Source organism: Amblyomma maculatum, chromosome 11, assembly GCF_055883805.1.
Source record: "Amblyomma maculatum isolate TAMU_Amacu chromosome 11, ASM5588380v1, whole genome shotgun sequence".
NCBI classification, from domain to species: domain Eukaryota; kingdom Metazoa; phylum Arthropoda; class Arachnida; order Ixodida; family Ixodidae; genus Amblyomma; species Amblyomma maculatum.
Window position 1 is genome coordinate 37862988 of NC_139354.1, and position 17797 is coordinate 37880784.

The 17797-nt window shown below is 44.2% G+C and overlaps 1 protein-coding gene across 2 annotated transcripts in view; it reads right to left on the reverse strand.

Annotated features, from left to right (window-relative positions):
* The window catches only part of disp (RND transporter family member dispatched), a 269223-nt gene that overhangs the window by 7860 nt on the left and 243566 nt on the right, over nt 1–17797 (reverse strand). For both annotated transcript variants that reach the window (XM_084584500.1, XM_084584499.1), the window contains exons 8-14: nt 16193–16588; nt 13430–13682; nt 11204–11402; nt 9811–10008; nt 6073–6316; nt 1372–1644; nt 332–925 (exon numbers count right to left, since the gene is read on the reverse strand). In XM_084584500.1, the coding sequence (XP_084440626.1) occupies nt 332–925; nt 1372–1644; nt 6073–6316; nt 9811–10008; nt 11204–11402; nt 13430–13682; nt 16193–16588 (2157 nt within the window). The remainder of the gene's footprint in view (nt 1–331; nt 926–1371; nt 1645–6072; nt 6317–9810; nt 10009–11203; nt 11403–13429; nt 13683–16192; nt 16589–17797) is intronic.

Consider the following 17797-nt stretch of genomic DNA (forward strand, 5'->3'; position numbering starts at 1 on the left):
GTGATAGCACTTAATGAGATCATCAGTGATACAAACAAAACGGCCAAGGTAAACTCCAGGTCACTTATGACTGCACAGAAAGGTCACATATATGTCACAAAAGGAAACTAATTCATAGATATAATTTAAAAAAAAAGAACAAATTAAAAGTTAGATTCTGAGATAAGCCCCAAAAAAGTCTGTAAAAATACAAAATAGTCCAACCACAATGCAGGCATCATTTCCTCTCTGAAGATTTTTTCCCTCAGTAAGTTCCTAACTTTGAAGTTGCTCTAGGAAATAAGGCAGAGGGACGATTCTTCCAGTCATGCAGAAAATGGCGGAGGCTCACCTGTGACGACAAGCGGTAGGCCACACCATAGTGTATCGTGTAATCGACTGCCAGGCCGATGGCGACCGATACGGTGATGCTCTCGAGCACATTCAGCCGCCACCCCATGAGCACCAGCGCACCGACGGTGGTGCAGATGATGCAGGCAATGGTGACGATTGCGTAGAGGCTCACGAGGAGATTCAGCGTGGTCACCAGGAGTGCCAGAAATGACACGCCCACTGCCACACCCATGGCAACCAACGTACCATCAGCAAGGCTGCTCTGTAGGTCATAGAACTCAAGGTCACTGATGAACCAGCCATTGCGGAGCCCAGGTGGAGCTGTCTTCATCTCCTCTTCAATCCAGTTTTCGACGCGGTTCCAGAAGGTGTCCATGTCATGGTGTGAATGCGAGTATGAGTAAACGCTGTCGTACTCGAGGACGATCGCTCGGACCGTGCCGTTTCGCAAGAAGCGCGGCCCCGCCATGCCGGGAACGAAGTAGTAACCGGGGGACTGGTGTAGGCTGGCAATTGCCCTCCGCAGGCAGAGGCTGAAGACGTCCCTTTGGTATGGAAAGTGGGATGACTCGCAGCAAGGAAAGCGGTTGGCCTGCGTTCACAAATGACAGTGTCGGCAAATGCACACACCATAATTTGAGGTATCAAAATTTGACAAAAAGTTCAATTTTATATGCAGCGCAGTGTTTACAACACTGCTTGCTCTACAGTTCATTTCAATCTCTTAATATTCATGAAAATGTCCTCGTATCTACACTGGTGATACTGTTGAAGATCAAGGGTAACAAGGTCGATGGGGCTTTAATGGGGAGCTTGGTTCAGTGTCAGCCGTTAAGGTCACGTGACCAATTGGCAATTCTCGAGCCAAATGACAGTTTGTTACATCACAGAGACATGGAAATTAATGGGTCACATGACTTGCATTGTGATGACATGTCCTCAAGTGGATGACGATTGGGAGATCTCAACAAGATCTGGCCCTAACAACCGATGCTGTAAAAAATATTACTCAGACAGATAACGAAACAGAGCACATACTTGCTTGAAACTGTCGACACATCGCCTCTCCATCCACGACTTGAGTGTCTCGATGAAGCAGCCCGAGAAGAGGACACCCAGTGCTGAGCGATGGAAACTCTGGGTTCGCAACCGCTTGCAGAATGAGAGCAGCCACTCTTGTGAGGCTGGGTCAGCAACGTCAAATGCGGGGTCAAATACCATGACCCCTTTGTCAGAGGGGTTGAGGTAGTCGCCCGTGTCCACCGGAAGCACACCCCAAATGATGCGGATGGGTAGCCGATGAAAAGGGTCCTGCAAATTACAACTCTTCATGTAGTATATGCCGCCTTTACATAATTTTCATGTCCCTGATGCATAGTACACCAGGGTATCCCTGTGCCCAAGCTAATGGTGTGGTGCACACAGCTTCATATGAACACTGGGCATGCCATAACAGAGAAATAGCGATTTTATTGGTGGAAAGGGGACCAGTGGCGTTCGCTCTATACTTTTTGAGGAAAAAATGTTCTTTTGTAAAACTGAACTTTTTTTTATTAAAATAGTTCTAGACAAAAATTGTGTATATATGGCAAATATATAAGCACTAGTGTTCTTGCAGTGAGAACGTTCTTGACATGAATGCCACTGTGCGAGTGCCTGTCAATAAACTTCTGCAACACAGCTTTTAGTCCTTAGGCTGAGGCATTGGTCATCATTCCAGATATAAGAATTTTCGCAGTGTGTAGCTGCATCTCTTAGAAGTTAGTATTAGGGGGTTTAGGGTTCTTCCCAGGGAAGTCAACGAAATGAGGCCCTCCACAATGTTCACCGGAGCATGAGAACCTGTGGATGAGCGACGGTATAGCACATTCGCTAACGAGCAATGTAGTGTTCTTGAACATATCCGCAGTACTCGCTACTGCCAACGAGTGGAGCCATCTCGTTTTGCAGCATGAAGTTGCATCCCTTATGGTTTAAGGGGGCGCCTTTTGGCATAAACAGGGAAACCAAGGAATCAAGCCATAGCAAAAATATGTAAAGAAACCTCGCCAACCGAAGCTATGACAGACTATGACTAACCATGACTATGACCGTGACTAACTGTATGACTACGCTATGACTAACCATGACTGTGACTAATTATGACTCTGCTATGACTAACTGTTACTGGCTGTGACTACACATGACTATAAATAACTATGACTACAATAATGACTAAGACTAACAATGAGTATATGCCATAGTCATACTTGGTCATAGTTGTGGCATTGCACCTAGTGCAACCAGCGCGTCGGAACGCACACAGGAACACATCGACTTCTTCTGGTATTCGACGTCCATGTTTCAAGGCGGGACATCATCAACTGACAGGATAAAGAGCTGCTGGATAAAGAACTCTGTTGTGGGTGCGCTAGGTGGAGTGGCTGATCCCGGCCCTCTAGGCCTGGAAACCCAAGGGCCTTCAGCCTTTGTGGCGGAGGCTCGATTCTTTTCACCACTGTTTCTTATCTGTTGTGCATGCCATCATTGCACTCACCGCCACTTCTATTTCGAACGACGCCTGTTGTGATGCGTGTCTTTCTCTCTGCCTCTTATTTTTCTTTATTTTTCTCTTTAATTTCTCCTCTTTTTCTTTGTTTTTACCAAGGGGTAAAAAGTGCATATGGGGCAGAGTTGCACATAGCTCGAAAGCATTCAAGCAGGCACGTATGCATGTGTAGGTACTTCAATAATAGCATTACAAGCTGGGAAAGTTGGTTACTAATGTGGTAGTATTAAAAGCATCATCGCAGAAAAACACATGGAGTGGTCACAGTCATCACTGATTGGTCGAGAGAGTGATGACGTCACAGGGTCACATGGCATGGCTGATCTCTGACTGGTCGACGGGGTGTGTGATGTCACGAGATTACGTCACAAAGTTGATTTGGCAGATGCATAGGAAAGTGGCAGTCGGCAGGCGACAAGGCTGAATGCTGAGCTGTCACTGCAGCAGGTAACAACATGAGCCCATATGACAAGGCCGAGAGTGATGGAGGATTTGAAGTGAGTAGAGCCGCGTTTTTAGTGAAAAATCCCCCCAAGCAGAAAGGCGGCCGCAGAACTATATCCCTGAAGATGGAGCATCAGCGTATGTGGCAAGCAGCTGTGACAGAACAGGAGAAGGCCTTGCAGGTTTCCAGCTTTTAATCCTACTAGTGCGAAAGGGCTCAGAGCATAGCAAAATCATTTGACGTTTGTATGCCTGCTTGTTGCCCCCATCCTTTCTCTTCCCCGGATCGCCACCTTCAGTGCTACCCACATAAGCATGTTTTTGTCTGACGTAGGCCTGACACGTTTGACACTGACAATGAGGCTCAATGATGAAATACCTGCTTTAATTCATAGCAAAAAGATTAGAATAACTCATGTAGTGTTTACACCTGTACAGTTTAAACTATCTGCTTTGCTTGCTGCTCTCGCTTCTCTCTTCACCAGTGATTCAAAATGCTCGGAGAAGGTGCTATGTCACGTGAACAGGAGCATTTTTTCACGAGTCATTTCCTCTAATTCACTTATGGCTCGTAATAAATTTACCTGTGAACAAATATTTATTATATTCCACGCTTCCCTAGCTTTTGATAGTTTTATCTGTATTAATTTATCTATATTAAACCCACTGCAAAATGCATTATAACTTGGCCACTGATGAACTGTCATCGTTTGCTCGCTCAGCTAAATTTGATGGTAAACATTGAAGAAGCCCATTCAGAGCAGTTTTGAAGTAATATTATGTTTTGGAGTAGGATGGAGTAAGGAAAGCAGTTTGGAGCAGAACGGAGCAAATGGGGCAACGTTTCCAACCCTGCAAAACTGTTTAACACTTGTATGTCTGCTTGTCCCCTCCCCCTTTTCTCTCTCTTCACAAGCACGCACAAATTGCCCCAGATGTTTAGAGGTTAGCAAAATCTTAATACAGCTCTCGAACGTGCTTTCGCACAATTACAGTAAAACTTCATTGATAAGAGATTTTTTTTAAATGTAGGGGAAAACATATCATCCAAACTGCCTGGTTTTGAAAAATATAACTGCTGAATGAGATACAAAGAAATTTAGAATTGAGATTTGCACTGCATAAAAGTGTAGATTAGCATTTATAGACATCCAGCATGTAAAGCTCCTTTCTTAGCTCTTGCAGAATTCAGTGCGTATTCGAGTGTCATAAGCGCGGAGGATTTAGTAACAAATCCTGTCCGCGAAAGGCATACCGAGCCGCAACCGCTTCCTTGGTTGTTTCTGGATGCTCTGCCCTCTTACATCAGTAACATGTGGAGAAGCTATCGCGATGGCTTACAGTTGCCGCGTTTTGACTCATGTTGTGTTCCCCAGACTGACTCAGCCCGCTCGTATGTAGATGAATAGTTGTAGTTATTAAATGGTTTACCCCTGTGCCCCAAGGCACCACAAAGAAGCCACCGCGTTTCCCCTCGTGAAGTAACGTTTTCACGGGAAAGAGCGCCTCGTATGTTGGCACGTTGGCTTTCTTTGATGCTTCGCCCCTTTGCACCCGTTAGCACACGTCCGGTTGATCGTAAAACATATTATACGATCACAATTTGTCAAAATCTCGAACATAATAATCGGGAAATCGTAATCTGGAAACATTTTACCCCCCAAAAAATAGTGTAACTCTATGGGAGATGTACTGCTCACGATTTTGAGCATATGAAACGGGAAATCTTATGAACCGGGAGCTTATCAACGAGGTTCTACTGTACTACATTAATTGGCAAAGCCAGACCATCTGTCAGTTTTTTACATCCTCAATGTATGATGTAATCAAGCATTCTCTGAATTTTTGCTATGTCTTGCATCTTTACAATATTCATGAAATGTTAAGCGGAATAACGAAAAGAAACGTCATAGGAAAGAGATGCATCAGTGTCCTGCGCTGTTTTTTTCTGTTTACCTGTCAATTTTTCTTGAACGGCACTAAGATATGCAAGACCATACAGACACATATATCAGCTGGTTAAATGCATAGATGTGCTGCTAACCAATAACGGTGGGGTGTTCGTGGTTATTTTGATACCATCAGAAAATGCCTTCTTTAGGCAAAGACACCCCTGCATGCATCACACGTGGGATTACAGCCTGAGTGGTAACCGCAGATCCAGGTCTTGAAAGGGAAATAACTGGGAGAATAAGATTGGGATGGAGTGCATTTGGCAAGCACTCACCGATAATGACTAGCAGCAGTATCACTCAAGAAGAAAGTAAACAACAGTTGCATCTTACCTGCACTCACCTATGGGGCTGAAATGTGGCGGCTAACGAAGAGAGTTTTATTTAAGTTAAGGACAACACAGAGGGTTATGGAACGAAAAATGGTAGGTGTAATGTTAAGAGATAGGAAGCGTGCAGAGTAGGTCAGAGAAATAACTCAAGTTAACGACATTCTATTTGAAATCAAGAAAAGAAAATGGGCAGGGCATATAGTGTGAAGACATGATAACCAATGGTCGCTTAGGGCAACAAACTGGATTCCAAGGGGAGGAAAGCTCAGTAGGGGGAGGCAGAAAGTTAGGTGGACGGATGAGGTTAGGAAGTTCGCAGGGGTCGAGTGGATGCAGCTAGCACAGGACTGAGTTAGTTTGAAGATAATGGGAGAGGCCTTTGATTTCCAGTGGACATAGTCCACATGATGATGATGATGAATGTGGTTACCAAAGAATACAGTGACTTGACCAAACCACTGACCCTGCTGCGTGCCTTCTCGAACCAGAAGCGTTCCTTCAGGTCGAGGTCATAGCGCTCAAACAAATGGCTGGCACTGAGGACTTGAAACTCAGGCGACTCGGGCAGCCGCAGGCGTGGATGGACGAAGATGGCGACCGCACCACCTGCTGCCACCAGAGCCAGTGACAGGAGCCAGAACCACCGCAGGCGGATCACAACGCATGGCAACAGCTTGTCGTAAAAAATGCGCGCCCCTTCGGAAAGGCTGCAATCATTGCAAAAGAAAAAAAGGAAGGGGTCAGACCGACATTTCTGTACAGTTTTTACACTGAAAAACATTAAGGCGCGAGCAGTCATCAAAAGGCAGTCATCAAAGGGTTGACAAAAATATAACAGAAAAATTATTAGAGCAAAAACAACAGCTTTTGTGGAATAAGAGTGTAACAGTACGAGATAATGTGATAGTAGAAACCATGCACACACAGCAGAAAAACAAAGAGTCTACAGCTTGCTCCAATTTTGTATGGCAATAGTAGCTTGATACCGCTAGACACACTGTTATATAATTACACAAAGTTTGACTATTATTATGCTAAATGCAATTAGGTGCTTTTAGTGCATTTGTTATAGCAGTCACAAAGCTAGAGTGTTACTTTGGAAGTGAATAGACCCCTTTCATAAATGTTAAGTCGGCTTCACCTCTATGCTGCATTCCCCACTAATGGCAGAATTGCAATGTATTGAAACATTGTATTATGGCCATAATTCATATGATTTATGCATCAGAACATATTCGCATGACTGCCCTATTACCACTAAATGCATCTGTGTAGAAGCAATATGCGATTTCAGGTCTATATCGCCGTTTTTCTGGCAGCCAGTGACGCCATGTTTGGGGAAAGAAGCAGCGTGGGAAAGCCTACTTAACGATTTTTGCAAGGGGTCCATTGCACAATAAATTGCATTATGACGTCGCTGCACGAAAATTGCGATGAAATAAAAGAGACGCTTTTTACATTTTCTTACAAGCACACATTTGCCGAACCAGTATGTGGTACTGTTGACTAAAGTCATTACCGCCAAAAGTGTTTTTCGGTTAACATTATGCAATCGACAGCACTTACACAGTGGCAAAGAATCAGTTACAGTAGTTCTTACCAACACCAGAAATACAAAATAAGTAGCTGCAGCCAGGGCCGGACTCAAGCGGCGGTGGCGCGCGCTCTTTCATATGGCCTGCACTATGGCCGAAGGTACAGTGGGAGCTACTTGAAGCGAGTTGCGCTCTATTCTGCTGCGATGGGCGCGCAGGATGTACCGGACCCTGGCCGCCCGCTTCTGTGGCGACCGCCGCTGCGCAACTGCTTTTGCGCCTTCAAGCGTTCATTCGCGAGGTTCACGGTGCTGAAGTAAAAAATAATTGTGGGGGTTTCATTTACTTCGCAAATATCAAATGAGATATTATATTTCCTTTACAGAGCTGGCTGCGACAAAATGAAAAGAGGAGGAATCGTCCTCCAGTTTTACCGAACTAGACCGAGTATATATTACATTTTGCGGTTGTAAATGGAGAAGCTGTACTTTGATGTATTTCATATGTATTTCAAGCTCTGGACTCTATGTGGCCCCCATTGCTGGTCCTCTGGCCATCCCAGCCACGCTCCAAGGCGTCACAGCAAAAGCCATCTCGTTGTGCTGCAGTGGTATGACATAGGTGTGAAGTTGCGTTTCCACGAGGGCTGGTCATGGGTGCGCGTAGGGAGTTTCAAACGGAGCGACGAGCATGGGACATGGGGTCAGGGCTCAGCAACAAGGTACAGTACGGTCTACTGTTAAAGGGAACATGAGATTGCGTGGCCTAAATACTTTGCAAAGCACTTCTGCCAACCACTGGCAAGAATGGATGGCACCAAGTGCATGTTCGGGAAGAGCAGTCGGCTGTGTGTACTGCACATGCATGTTGTACGATCGTTTGTCGCTGGCTCTCTCAGGAGTGCTTTGTAAAGCACGCCAGCAATGCGATCTCATGTTCCCTTTAACAGTGCGCCATACTGTACATGGGCGATCGCTTTTTGCTACCCCTGAGGCCTGTGTTGACAGACATTCATATTCCTTGTCAAGCTGGTCCCTAACATCATGAGCTGAGAGCCTCGCAGCTACCCTTAGGGAACCTGCAAGTGCCTGGTGAGCCCTGCCGAGCAACAGCTGCTGCTGACCAGAGTTAACAGCCCTTTGTGCCAGAGTTTACTTGCCATACCAGCCCGGGTGTGCCAACCTTTGTATATGCACGCATCTGCTGTGGCCCACTATTGAGTTGTGGTGGACAAGGTGTGTATAAGGTAGTGTAATGGAGTGCTGTGGCTGTATCATAGCTCTCTGCATAATAGTAACTGTGTGTACTGTGAATGTCGCTAATTTCCTTGAAATGAGAATGCATAGGCATGTCAAGAGCAGACCAGACCCCCTTCAACTCAGTGTTCAAACCCTGCAGTGGGTCTCTTCTCTTCGTACGCAACAGGAACCTGTATGGAAGCCCACATTTGGTTTGCATACTGACATCGGGTGTGAAGGGATTTAAATAGACACCCACAACTTTTACGTAGGCGCATGTAAATATTCAAAATTTTGAATATGAATCGAATATGTTTGTTATCTGAATTTGTATTAAAAAAATTGATATTCAAAATTTCCCAAATATTGGAAAACTATTGAGTAAATCGCAAATTTTCTAATTCATCGTAGTTTCATTGCATTGCGCACTTCACCGCAATGCTTGACTGCCTTGACCGCGCAGCGAAGCATCCTCAAAATGCGACGGGGCCATTTTGTGAAGAGGGACCACCTCTTCTGTGGAGAGGGCCTTCCAGACAGTGTGCACAAAAAGAAAGAGCTTAACAAAGCTGGGAAAAGCATTATTCTCATTTCAGCTTCATCTCAAATGCTGAAAGCCATTGCGCTGGTGTTGATCAGATAAATTACTGCGATGCAAATAGTTTCTGCCAGTTTTTTCAGGCCTATTCAATAATTGAAACTTTCGGTTGATTCGGACGCATTTTCCGGTCTCTTGAAAGCTGAATTACGGTGCCTACTGTATTCTGCAGTGATACGGCAGCTCCTCCTGGTTTCATGCAGGTCCTCCCAGTACAAAAGCCGGTATACAAAATCTTGTATAAAATTTATATTGGATTTTTCAATATGGTACACACTTCTGCACAATTCTAGATTGATTTTATTTGAGAGCACCCTGTGAATGCTGAAGTAAACAAGACAAATGATTTTGCTATTTTTTAATTTTCAGTTTTTCTTTTCATTAAGCCAATATTCGATTCGTATTTGAAAATTTCAATATTCCCACACCCCTACTTTTACACTTCATATTATGGATACAAAGAGAAAAAAGAAGTCACAGCTCAGGCAGCCAAAGCACTGAGGTGCACGTGAGTTGGTGATTGGTTGTTGTTTGACTGCAATCGCAGTGATTGATCGGGCGCGAGACACGTACAGCAAACCGCCAGATCATTACTGCCATGAGAAAACAAAATAAGCGCTGTTTCTTTCATTGCTGAAAAAAACCATGCCACACCATTGCTTGCCATACACGACTGTCAAGTGAGACTGTCTCAACATGCCTCTTTCAGGGCACAAAGGCAACACGAAGTGGTACAAAGGGTGTTCTCATGTTGGGACACCATACTCTTTTTGGGTTCATGCACCATCTAGGGGGCTAACGCACAAAACAGCAAGTTCATTGTTCCTGACCTGTGGTGCAGGCGCCACAAGGCAGCACAGACAGGGGCGCAGCACCAGAAGCGTTTGAGCCGTGGCAGGTACACGCCGAAGGGAGGCACACAAAGGCAGCATGTCGAGGAGCACCACTTCTCCGCCACAATGAGTGCCGCGGGTAACCATGTCACCGTGAAGAAGAAGCTGGCCAGCACAGCTGTGCCCGCAAACAGGCTGCCAATGGAGAAGAAAAAAGTTTAAAGGGATTAGACTTAAGTCACCTTACGTGTAGTAATGCGAAAGCGTATAGGAGCGTCTTGCATCAGCTTTGGCTAGCTTGTTCTGTGAATTCTGAGTTGTGTTGTTGCCTATGGCTAATGCGGCTAGTCATTATGCAATGTCATTAAGGCATAGCCAATTAATCATGACTGGATTCAGTATTGGCTTATGTGGATTCTGGATTCGATATTTGGCTATAACTTGGATTCTTGGCTATGACTAATGTGGCTAGTCATTATGCAATGTCATTAAGGCATAGCCAGTTCATCATGACTGGATTCGGTATTGGCTATGTGGATTCTGGATTGGATTTTGGCTATGACTAATATGGCTGCAATGTCATTACGGCATAATAGCCAAGTAATCATGACTGGATTCGGTATTTTGTGCACGCACCACTGATGAGCCAAGAAATATTTTTGCCTTAGAAAAGTTAGCACATTCCATGACAGAATGCTCAGTGCAACTTGGTTAACACTTCCAAAGGAAAATGAGTAAAAATTTTAGTTAGTTCTAGCTTTGCTGAACTAAGTCTGAAATGAATGGCAGAAAACAATATTCCATTTTTAATTCCAGTTTCCTCAAGCAATAAAGCTGTTTGCTGCTGAACAGATCCCAATGTAGCCGCAGAGAGCTAAAAAATTAATTTTTACTAGTAAGGAAAACTGAATGGAGGTGTCATCAGTCTTCTGTTTAACATTGCAAGAAGTGAAATGATCCAACAAAAACCAGTGCTGAAATGAGCTGTTACAGTGATTTCAGGCAATGTCAAAACAAATTTCTAACAGAGAATTTCACTGAGCCAAGGGCTTTATTAAATCACGAATTTCATTAAATTATGATGTAGGGGAATTAAGAGCTTCGTCAGGAAGTAAAACATTTAAAATCTGGCAAGGCTGTCAATGGTGACGTCATGACAAAAGGTCAATGCCATTGGTTGAGGTGGGGTGCAAGGGGAAGGAGAAGGGGGGGGGGGGGATAGCAGTTGTCTAAAGCTGCGGCTATTATGCAAGCTGTGTGAAGTGCAAAGTGTCATTTGGTGGCTGCATTCTATAGCAAGTTTTTTACTAGTTCTCAAGGAGCCTCATAATGTGTCAAGTACGAATGTGACTCTAGGTGACAGCTTTGCAATGAAATATGAAGGACTCACCCAAAGCAGCGGACAGCGGTGATGCTGCTGACGCAGCTGGCGAAGAAGGCGGCTGCAGTCGTGACGCTGGTGACCAGCATGGAGAGGCAGGCATGATGGAGCGTATCGCGGACCAGCTTCACCAGCGTGCCGCTGTTCTTCTCAGCCTTAGCAGCTCCCCACGTCTTGCAGTAGATGAAGGCATCATCTGCCCCAATGCCTGCAACAGACATAATTAGAGCCCATCGTTTCCCATGAGGAAACGTTCCACGTAAAAAAGCCAATTTACTAAGTGTTTTCCACAGAACTGCACTTCAGTTGCCACATTCCTTTTTTTCACATTATTCCTGTTACAAATGTCGGTAGTGTGTGAAAGACAAAATGCTCAAAAAGGCTTAAAAAACCCCAGTGGCTCTCTCTCAACAAAGAATAAAAATTACAATTGGTTGACTGTGCCAATTCTCAACTGATCGAAGATTGTGACATTGTACTCTAACTGCAAGACCTTGATGGCACAACCTTTACTGTACAAATGGTGGAGGTGCTGGGTGGAACAGTCAGGATGATAGAGAGATGACAATTTGACTAACTGAACCATCTGGATTATATTATAAGCAAGAATTTAGGATTGAACGAAGTTCTGCTCATGCCTTGACACGTTTTCCCTTGCATCAGTCTGGGCAAGCCAGCCTCTGGCTGCGATGCATTCAGACCCTTCTACAAGAAGAGCCTTGACATAGGCAAATATTTTTAAAATGAAATATCATTAGCGGCGGCAAAAAACATATATCTAGTTTTGGAGCACTCAGTATCCGTAGGGGTCAGTCTGCTACAGCAGTGACCTGATGTTACTGGTGCGATCTGGTGTGATGGATGACCAGCACAATGTAGCAGCGTGACCGATCCGTTGTGATACGATTTGTGTGATGTGATCCGCAGCGTGACTGCTGGCTCAATGAACAGGTGTGCAACAGACAGGCAGCCAGAGGGCGACATGATCCCAACTATTGTCAGAAACAGCGGTGAAGTTCATTCCTCAAAGGAAGCCCTCCAAGCAATGGCGTCGACAGAGACAAGCATTCCACAAACTAAGGCACCAAAGGCTTTATCCTCTCTCGTGGGAGTGAGTGACAAAGAAAGAAACTGCCCAATCTATGAAAACGTGCGCAAAAGCTGTTGTCCCTTCCTCTGGAGGGTCAGCAGCACTGAGAACTGACATCATTGGCTGAAAAGCCTCCTTTGACAAGTATTTGCCACTGCATTCTTGATCTGTAACTGACTATAAGCGTCATAAGATAAATGGCTAACAAAGGATGCGAAGAAGAATAAAAAAAAACACCACAATGGCACATAAATTAAACCACTTGTGTCCTTCGCCACCATTTTTTGCCTGTTTATCGTAGCTCTCTTTCTCTGTCACTGATGCGAAGCACTACTCTGCTACCCATACCAACACAACAGCTGCTTCCCATCCAGAATTATTAAAAGTGCACAGCTGATGTTTTAAGTCAGTACAGTTCTAAGAGCGCAAACAATGAGCAACAAGTCAGTGGTTGTCACTAATTGCCGTATGCGCTGTAAGGCGGCATTTTGAAAGGCAGGTTGCCGCACGCTTTCATCATTGCTGATGCACATCGCTAATGATGAAGGTGCTTGAGTAAAATGTAGTTCATGATAAATCACCATGCTTTGCTTGGAGCTTTCCTTCGTGGCTACTTTAACCCCAATCACGCACCAGATTCAATAAAATGGCAACTGTGCAGGCATTAGGAGGTGGATGCTTGACAACACTTGGCAGCATTGGCATAACCGTTCATACCTTCATTACCACCTTTAGTTTCACACTCCAATACTCCAATGAAAGCAGTGTTGGCAGCTAAGCAGTGCTACGCAGTATGTTATTAGACCTGATATCCAACAGTTAGGTCAGTACAGACATCACTAGGGACATAGGAAAGAGACAATTTCCACATTTATTGTTAACAGTGTTCCCAGATATTAATGTTAAAAAAGAAAGAATATATCTTGCAGCATGGTAACCACTGCATAATGTGAGGCTTGATGCTAAGAGTTCACACTTCAACACTAATCGCCATTTTTTCAGTACAGTGATCATAGTGTGTTGACCATTCAGCACGATGTGCTGGAGAAATGTCATAAAAAATGCTGGCCATTTGTTATGACATGGCATTATGCTGAAGCAGGTGACAATCCTGCGCAGCATAATTACACCTAATTACAACCCACCTATGGCAATGGTGAGAGTGAGAATGTTCATGAAGGGGAAGAAGGAGATGCGGAAGACGGTGGTGTAGAGGAAGTAGGCCGTGCCAAGGGAGAAGATGACGGCCAGGCACGTCACGGATGTCACAAGGAATGACTGCGTGTAAGCCCACATGGCAGCCAGCACCGTCACGCCAGCCAGAGCCACGTAAACCGTGTCGTGCACCAGGTACTCATCAAACAGGGTGTGCTTCAGCCCCAGCTCCATGCCCACCACCTGAGGGTTCATGGAAAAGGAAGACAAGCTATGAGAGACAGTATAGTAGACCAATCACTCTGGTAATTTCAAACTTCTAGGATTCTTTGCCGTACACTAATATTGTACAGTTCATGGGCATCTTTCATTTCACCTGCATTAAAACATGACCACCTTGGCCGGGATTAAATCCAAGTCCTCAGGATCAACAATCGAGCGCTCCAACCATCGAGCCATCGCAGCAGGGCACGTGACATGAGATCGTTTTAAAGGTACGGTTTCTAGATGTGTTTTTGCAAAATGCTCGCGAGAGATGCATTTTAATTAAGGGTGCGCGAATATTCGGAAAAGTGATTATTCAGAATTTTTCAATATTCAAAACTCACCTAACACACCGAAATTTTTAGAATTCACGACGGCAGTTTTCCTGCACTGCGCGCTTCACCGCAACGCTTGACTGCGTGAGCCGTGCAGTGAAGCATCACCGAATCATGACAGGGGTGTTCTGTGAAGGGGGACTATACCTTTTGTGAAAACGGCCTTCCCGACAAGCGTGCTAGACGGAGCACTTGACAATAACTGGGAAGAAAACGTCATTCTTACTTCGGCCTCATTTCAAAGGTGTTAGTCGGGTGAAATCGCTGTGATGAAATTGGTTTTCGGCAGTATTTTTCAGTCCCGTTCAATCATTTCAGCTTTTAGTTATTTTGGAAATTTTTCTCGTCCCTTGAAAGGCCAAATTAGGAAGATTTTACAGTATTCAGCAGCACTTCGATAGCTCGACCGGGCATAATGAAGGTCTTTCCTGCATAAAAAAACTGGCATACGAAATCTTGTATAGAATATATACTGGATTGAAATACAGTTCAAAGCAATTTTAGAATAATGTTATTTGCAAATGCCATGTGAATTCTGAAATAAACAAGACAAACAGTATTTGCTATTTTTTAATTTTCCATTTTTTTCGCTGATCCGATATTCTATTCAGTATTCAAAGGCATTTTTTTCTTCTCATATTCGCATTCAATTCGTATTCGAAAATTTCAACATTCGCATACCCCTAATTTTAATACAACACGTCTTTGAGCTGTGGTTTTGAAAGATGCCAGTGGGCAAAGCTTTTTGAAATAAGTTTATGCCTGGGAATCCCCTTCAAGCAACGGCTTTTATAATCCTGGTACATATAAAGCACAGCTGAAAATGTGAACCGGTCTCAAGGCTGACACGGAACGAAACCCCTTGAAGCAACGGCTTTTATAATCCTGGTACATATAAAGCACAGCTGAAATTGTGAACCGGTCTCAAGGCTACCTTCCATCAATGCATGTACAGTACAGTCCAGTGTTAAAGGGAACATGAAATCACATGAATACCATGCTCTACAAAGCACTCCCGAAAGAACCGGCGACAGACGGTTGCACAAGGTGCACGTGCAGTAAGTATGGGCGGCTGTTCTTCCCGAGCATGCACATGGTGCCACCTATTCTTGTCAAATGTCAGCAGCAGTGCTTTTAAAAGTGTTTAGGCCACACGATTGCATGTTCCCTTTAGCAGTGGACCATACTGTATGTGTTCTTTGTGGCACCACAAAGTCCATCCCTCAATGCCCTGCAAACATGCAACTCTTCACACCCCAAATCAAGCAATTTGCATTGTCGCAACCCTTTTGCCAAAAATGAGGCAATGGACCAAAAAAAAAAAAAAGAAAAAAAGGGGGTTTAAAGAAACACATCCCTTGTTTCCATCCAGTGAATCTAGAAGACGGTGCACCACAGTCGGCTTTGTAACGTCACTCCTTTCATGAGACATTAATCGGACTGTCACATTTTTTTTTTTTTTCTAAAACTGCTGCAATGCCTTTTCTGAAATTTTTCTTCATATAAGGCTCACCGCTGCTTTTCTCAGATACAGCTATAGCAACTATTGCCGTTGGAAGGAATATCACTGATCAGGTTTTTATCCATAAGTGGATGCAATAAAGGGATGGTTTTCCGATGCACTGCGGTAATTACATGTACTTCATATCAGATCTCTGCCTACATCTATGCTGCTGTTATCAACAAATCACATCTGCCTGCTCCCTTTAATCTGTCCCTGTTAGGGCTTACCTCTATGACACCAGCACACTGCTTTTTCTCAGGTACAGCCAAAGTAACTGTTATTGGTCAAATATTTAGGGGAATCCCCTAAGGTGAATTAGATTTGTAATAAGGGAATAATTACTCAAGACATCCACCCAAGCGCAGCCATACGGCTACAAAGGAAAGCTCTACAGCTTTCTCAGAAACTTAATAGCTAAAGAAACATTTCGTCCCATTGCAGGGACCGAACCCAGGACCACCACCTTTCCAGGGCAGTTGCTCTACCATCTGAGCTAACCACGACGGTCAGCAAACCAGATGGTAGGGCGAGAGCGAACTGATCAATAACTCGAAGTTGGAACGGTGTTGGTCAAATCAATTAATGATCAGTTTGCTCAGTTAACAAATCACATCTGCCTCTCCCTATAATCCATCCCTGTTAGGACTTACCTCTGTGACATCATCCTGCAGTTTTCCATACTCTTCCAGCTCCTTGAAGTAAGGCATCGCCATCGTACTCTGCGCAATAGGCAGAAACACACTTGTGTACGATAAATGTGGCTTGCGTACGAATCTCCCCGAAGTAGACTGCGACGGAGTGGAATCATTGCGACGGCTGCTACTGCTGTCCCAGGCACTAATCAGGCTGTCGCCATCGTCATCCCCCCGGCCAGCAACTGGTGCCAAAAAGTCCACATCAGCCAGGTAATGAAGGATGGTGTAGACAGCGTTGTACTCTATGCACTCTGCGGGCACGCCACGGCACAGTGGCGCCCCCGAGGCGCAGTCGTGGCTCAGCTTCATGGTGTGGTAGTGTGGTGCACATGCCTCCAACCTTTGCAGAACCTGCGTAACAATATAACATCATGTTTGCTTATTTGGATGACATTTGATGGTGAGTACTGAATGGTGGTTACCCTAATCGAAGTTGGGTACATTGCAGACATAGGTCGGAATATTGTGGTAACTGGATCTGCCTCAGCTGAAGAAGAAACCTGATTCTGTGAGTATTGTAATCCAAAGGCTGAAAAGCAGGTTTAGATTGTACAAGACAATACCCTGGCAAGACTGTGTGTGATAAAGGTGATTTCACAAAAGATGGCTCCTATAATGAAAATGCGCGTGAAAAAAACAAAACTTTTGATTAAAAAAAAAACCTTTTTTTAACTTGTTTTATTATCTTTTTAGCCCTTCCTCTTTCATTTCCACAAGCCCCAGATTTGAATGCAGACGTGCGATGATAAAAATGTACTATGTGAGCACACAAGGTGATGGACCAATGGGCAGAACTGGGACCATATTCCGAGTTTGCGTTGTTATCGAAAGTGTCGCTATCTCCCCAACCTCGAGTAATCTGATTGGTGGAAATCCCGGAATATGATGTGGCCACCTCTTCCGGTTCCTTATTGGCAACACCCAGTTCAAGCGTTTCGACCAATCAGATGACTCAAGGTCAAGTGAGATAGCGACACTTCGATAACGACGCAAACTCGGAATACAGGCCCTGGGCTGCTTTTATACAGCCACAAATTTCAAACGCGCCATCTACCTATTTTGTGGCATTGCAGGTAAATAGAAAGAGCTTTTTCGCATTTTGTGAGTCCCCCAGCGGTCTTAAAAGAAATTAGAAACAAGATTTTTTCTGTCCCCAAAAGCTGCAACGTCACTATCAAACCTACCGCCGCCAGTGGCTTGAAGCTGCTGTACCGCTGCTGTACAGTTTGTTGAAATTTAAAAAAACTCTTTATTATTTTCAAGCAACCTTACTGCTTCTGCAGGGCATTACTTCAGCTGTCAACGTTGTGAAATTTCGCGTGGACATTCTTTAGTATTTGCAAAACACAGCTACCCTATGCTATCTTTATTGCAATTTATTATTGTGAAACAGATATATTTGCAAAAGCATCATATTTTCACCAATAGAAACCAAATTAAAGGGTAATATTTTTTTTTAAGCCTCCAAAAAATTTATATACATACATACATAGAGCACTTATTCTCATTGTGCACAATGAAAGAAATGACATATTAGTCATTGCTTTGTGGAATCTATAC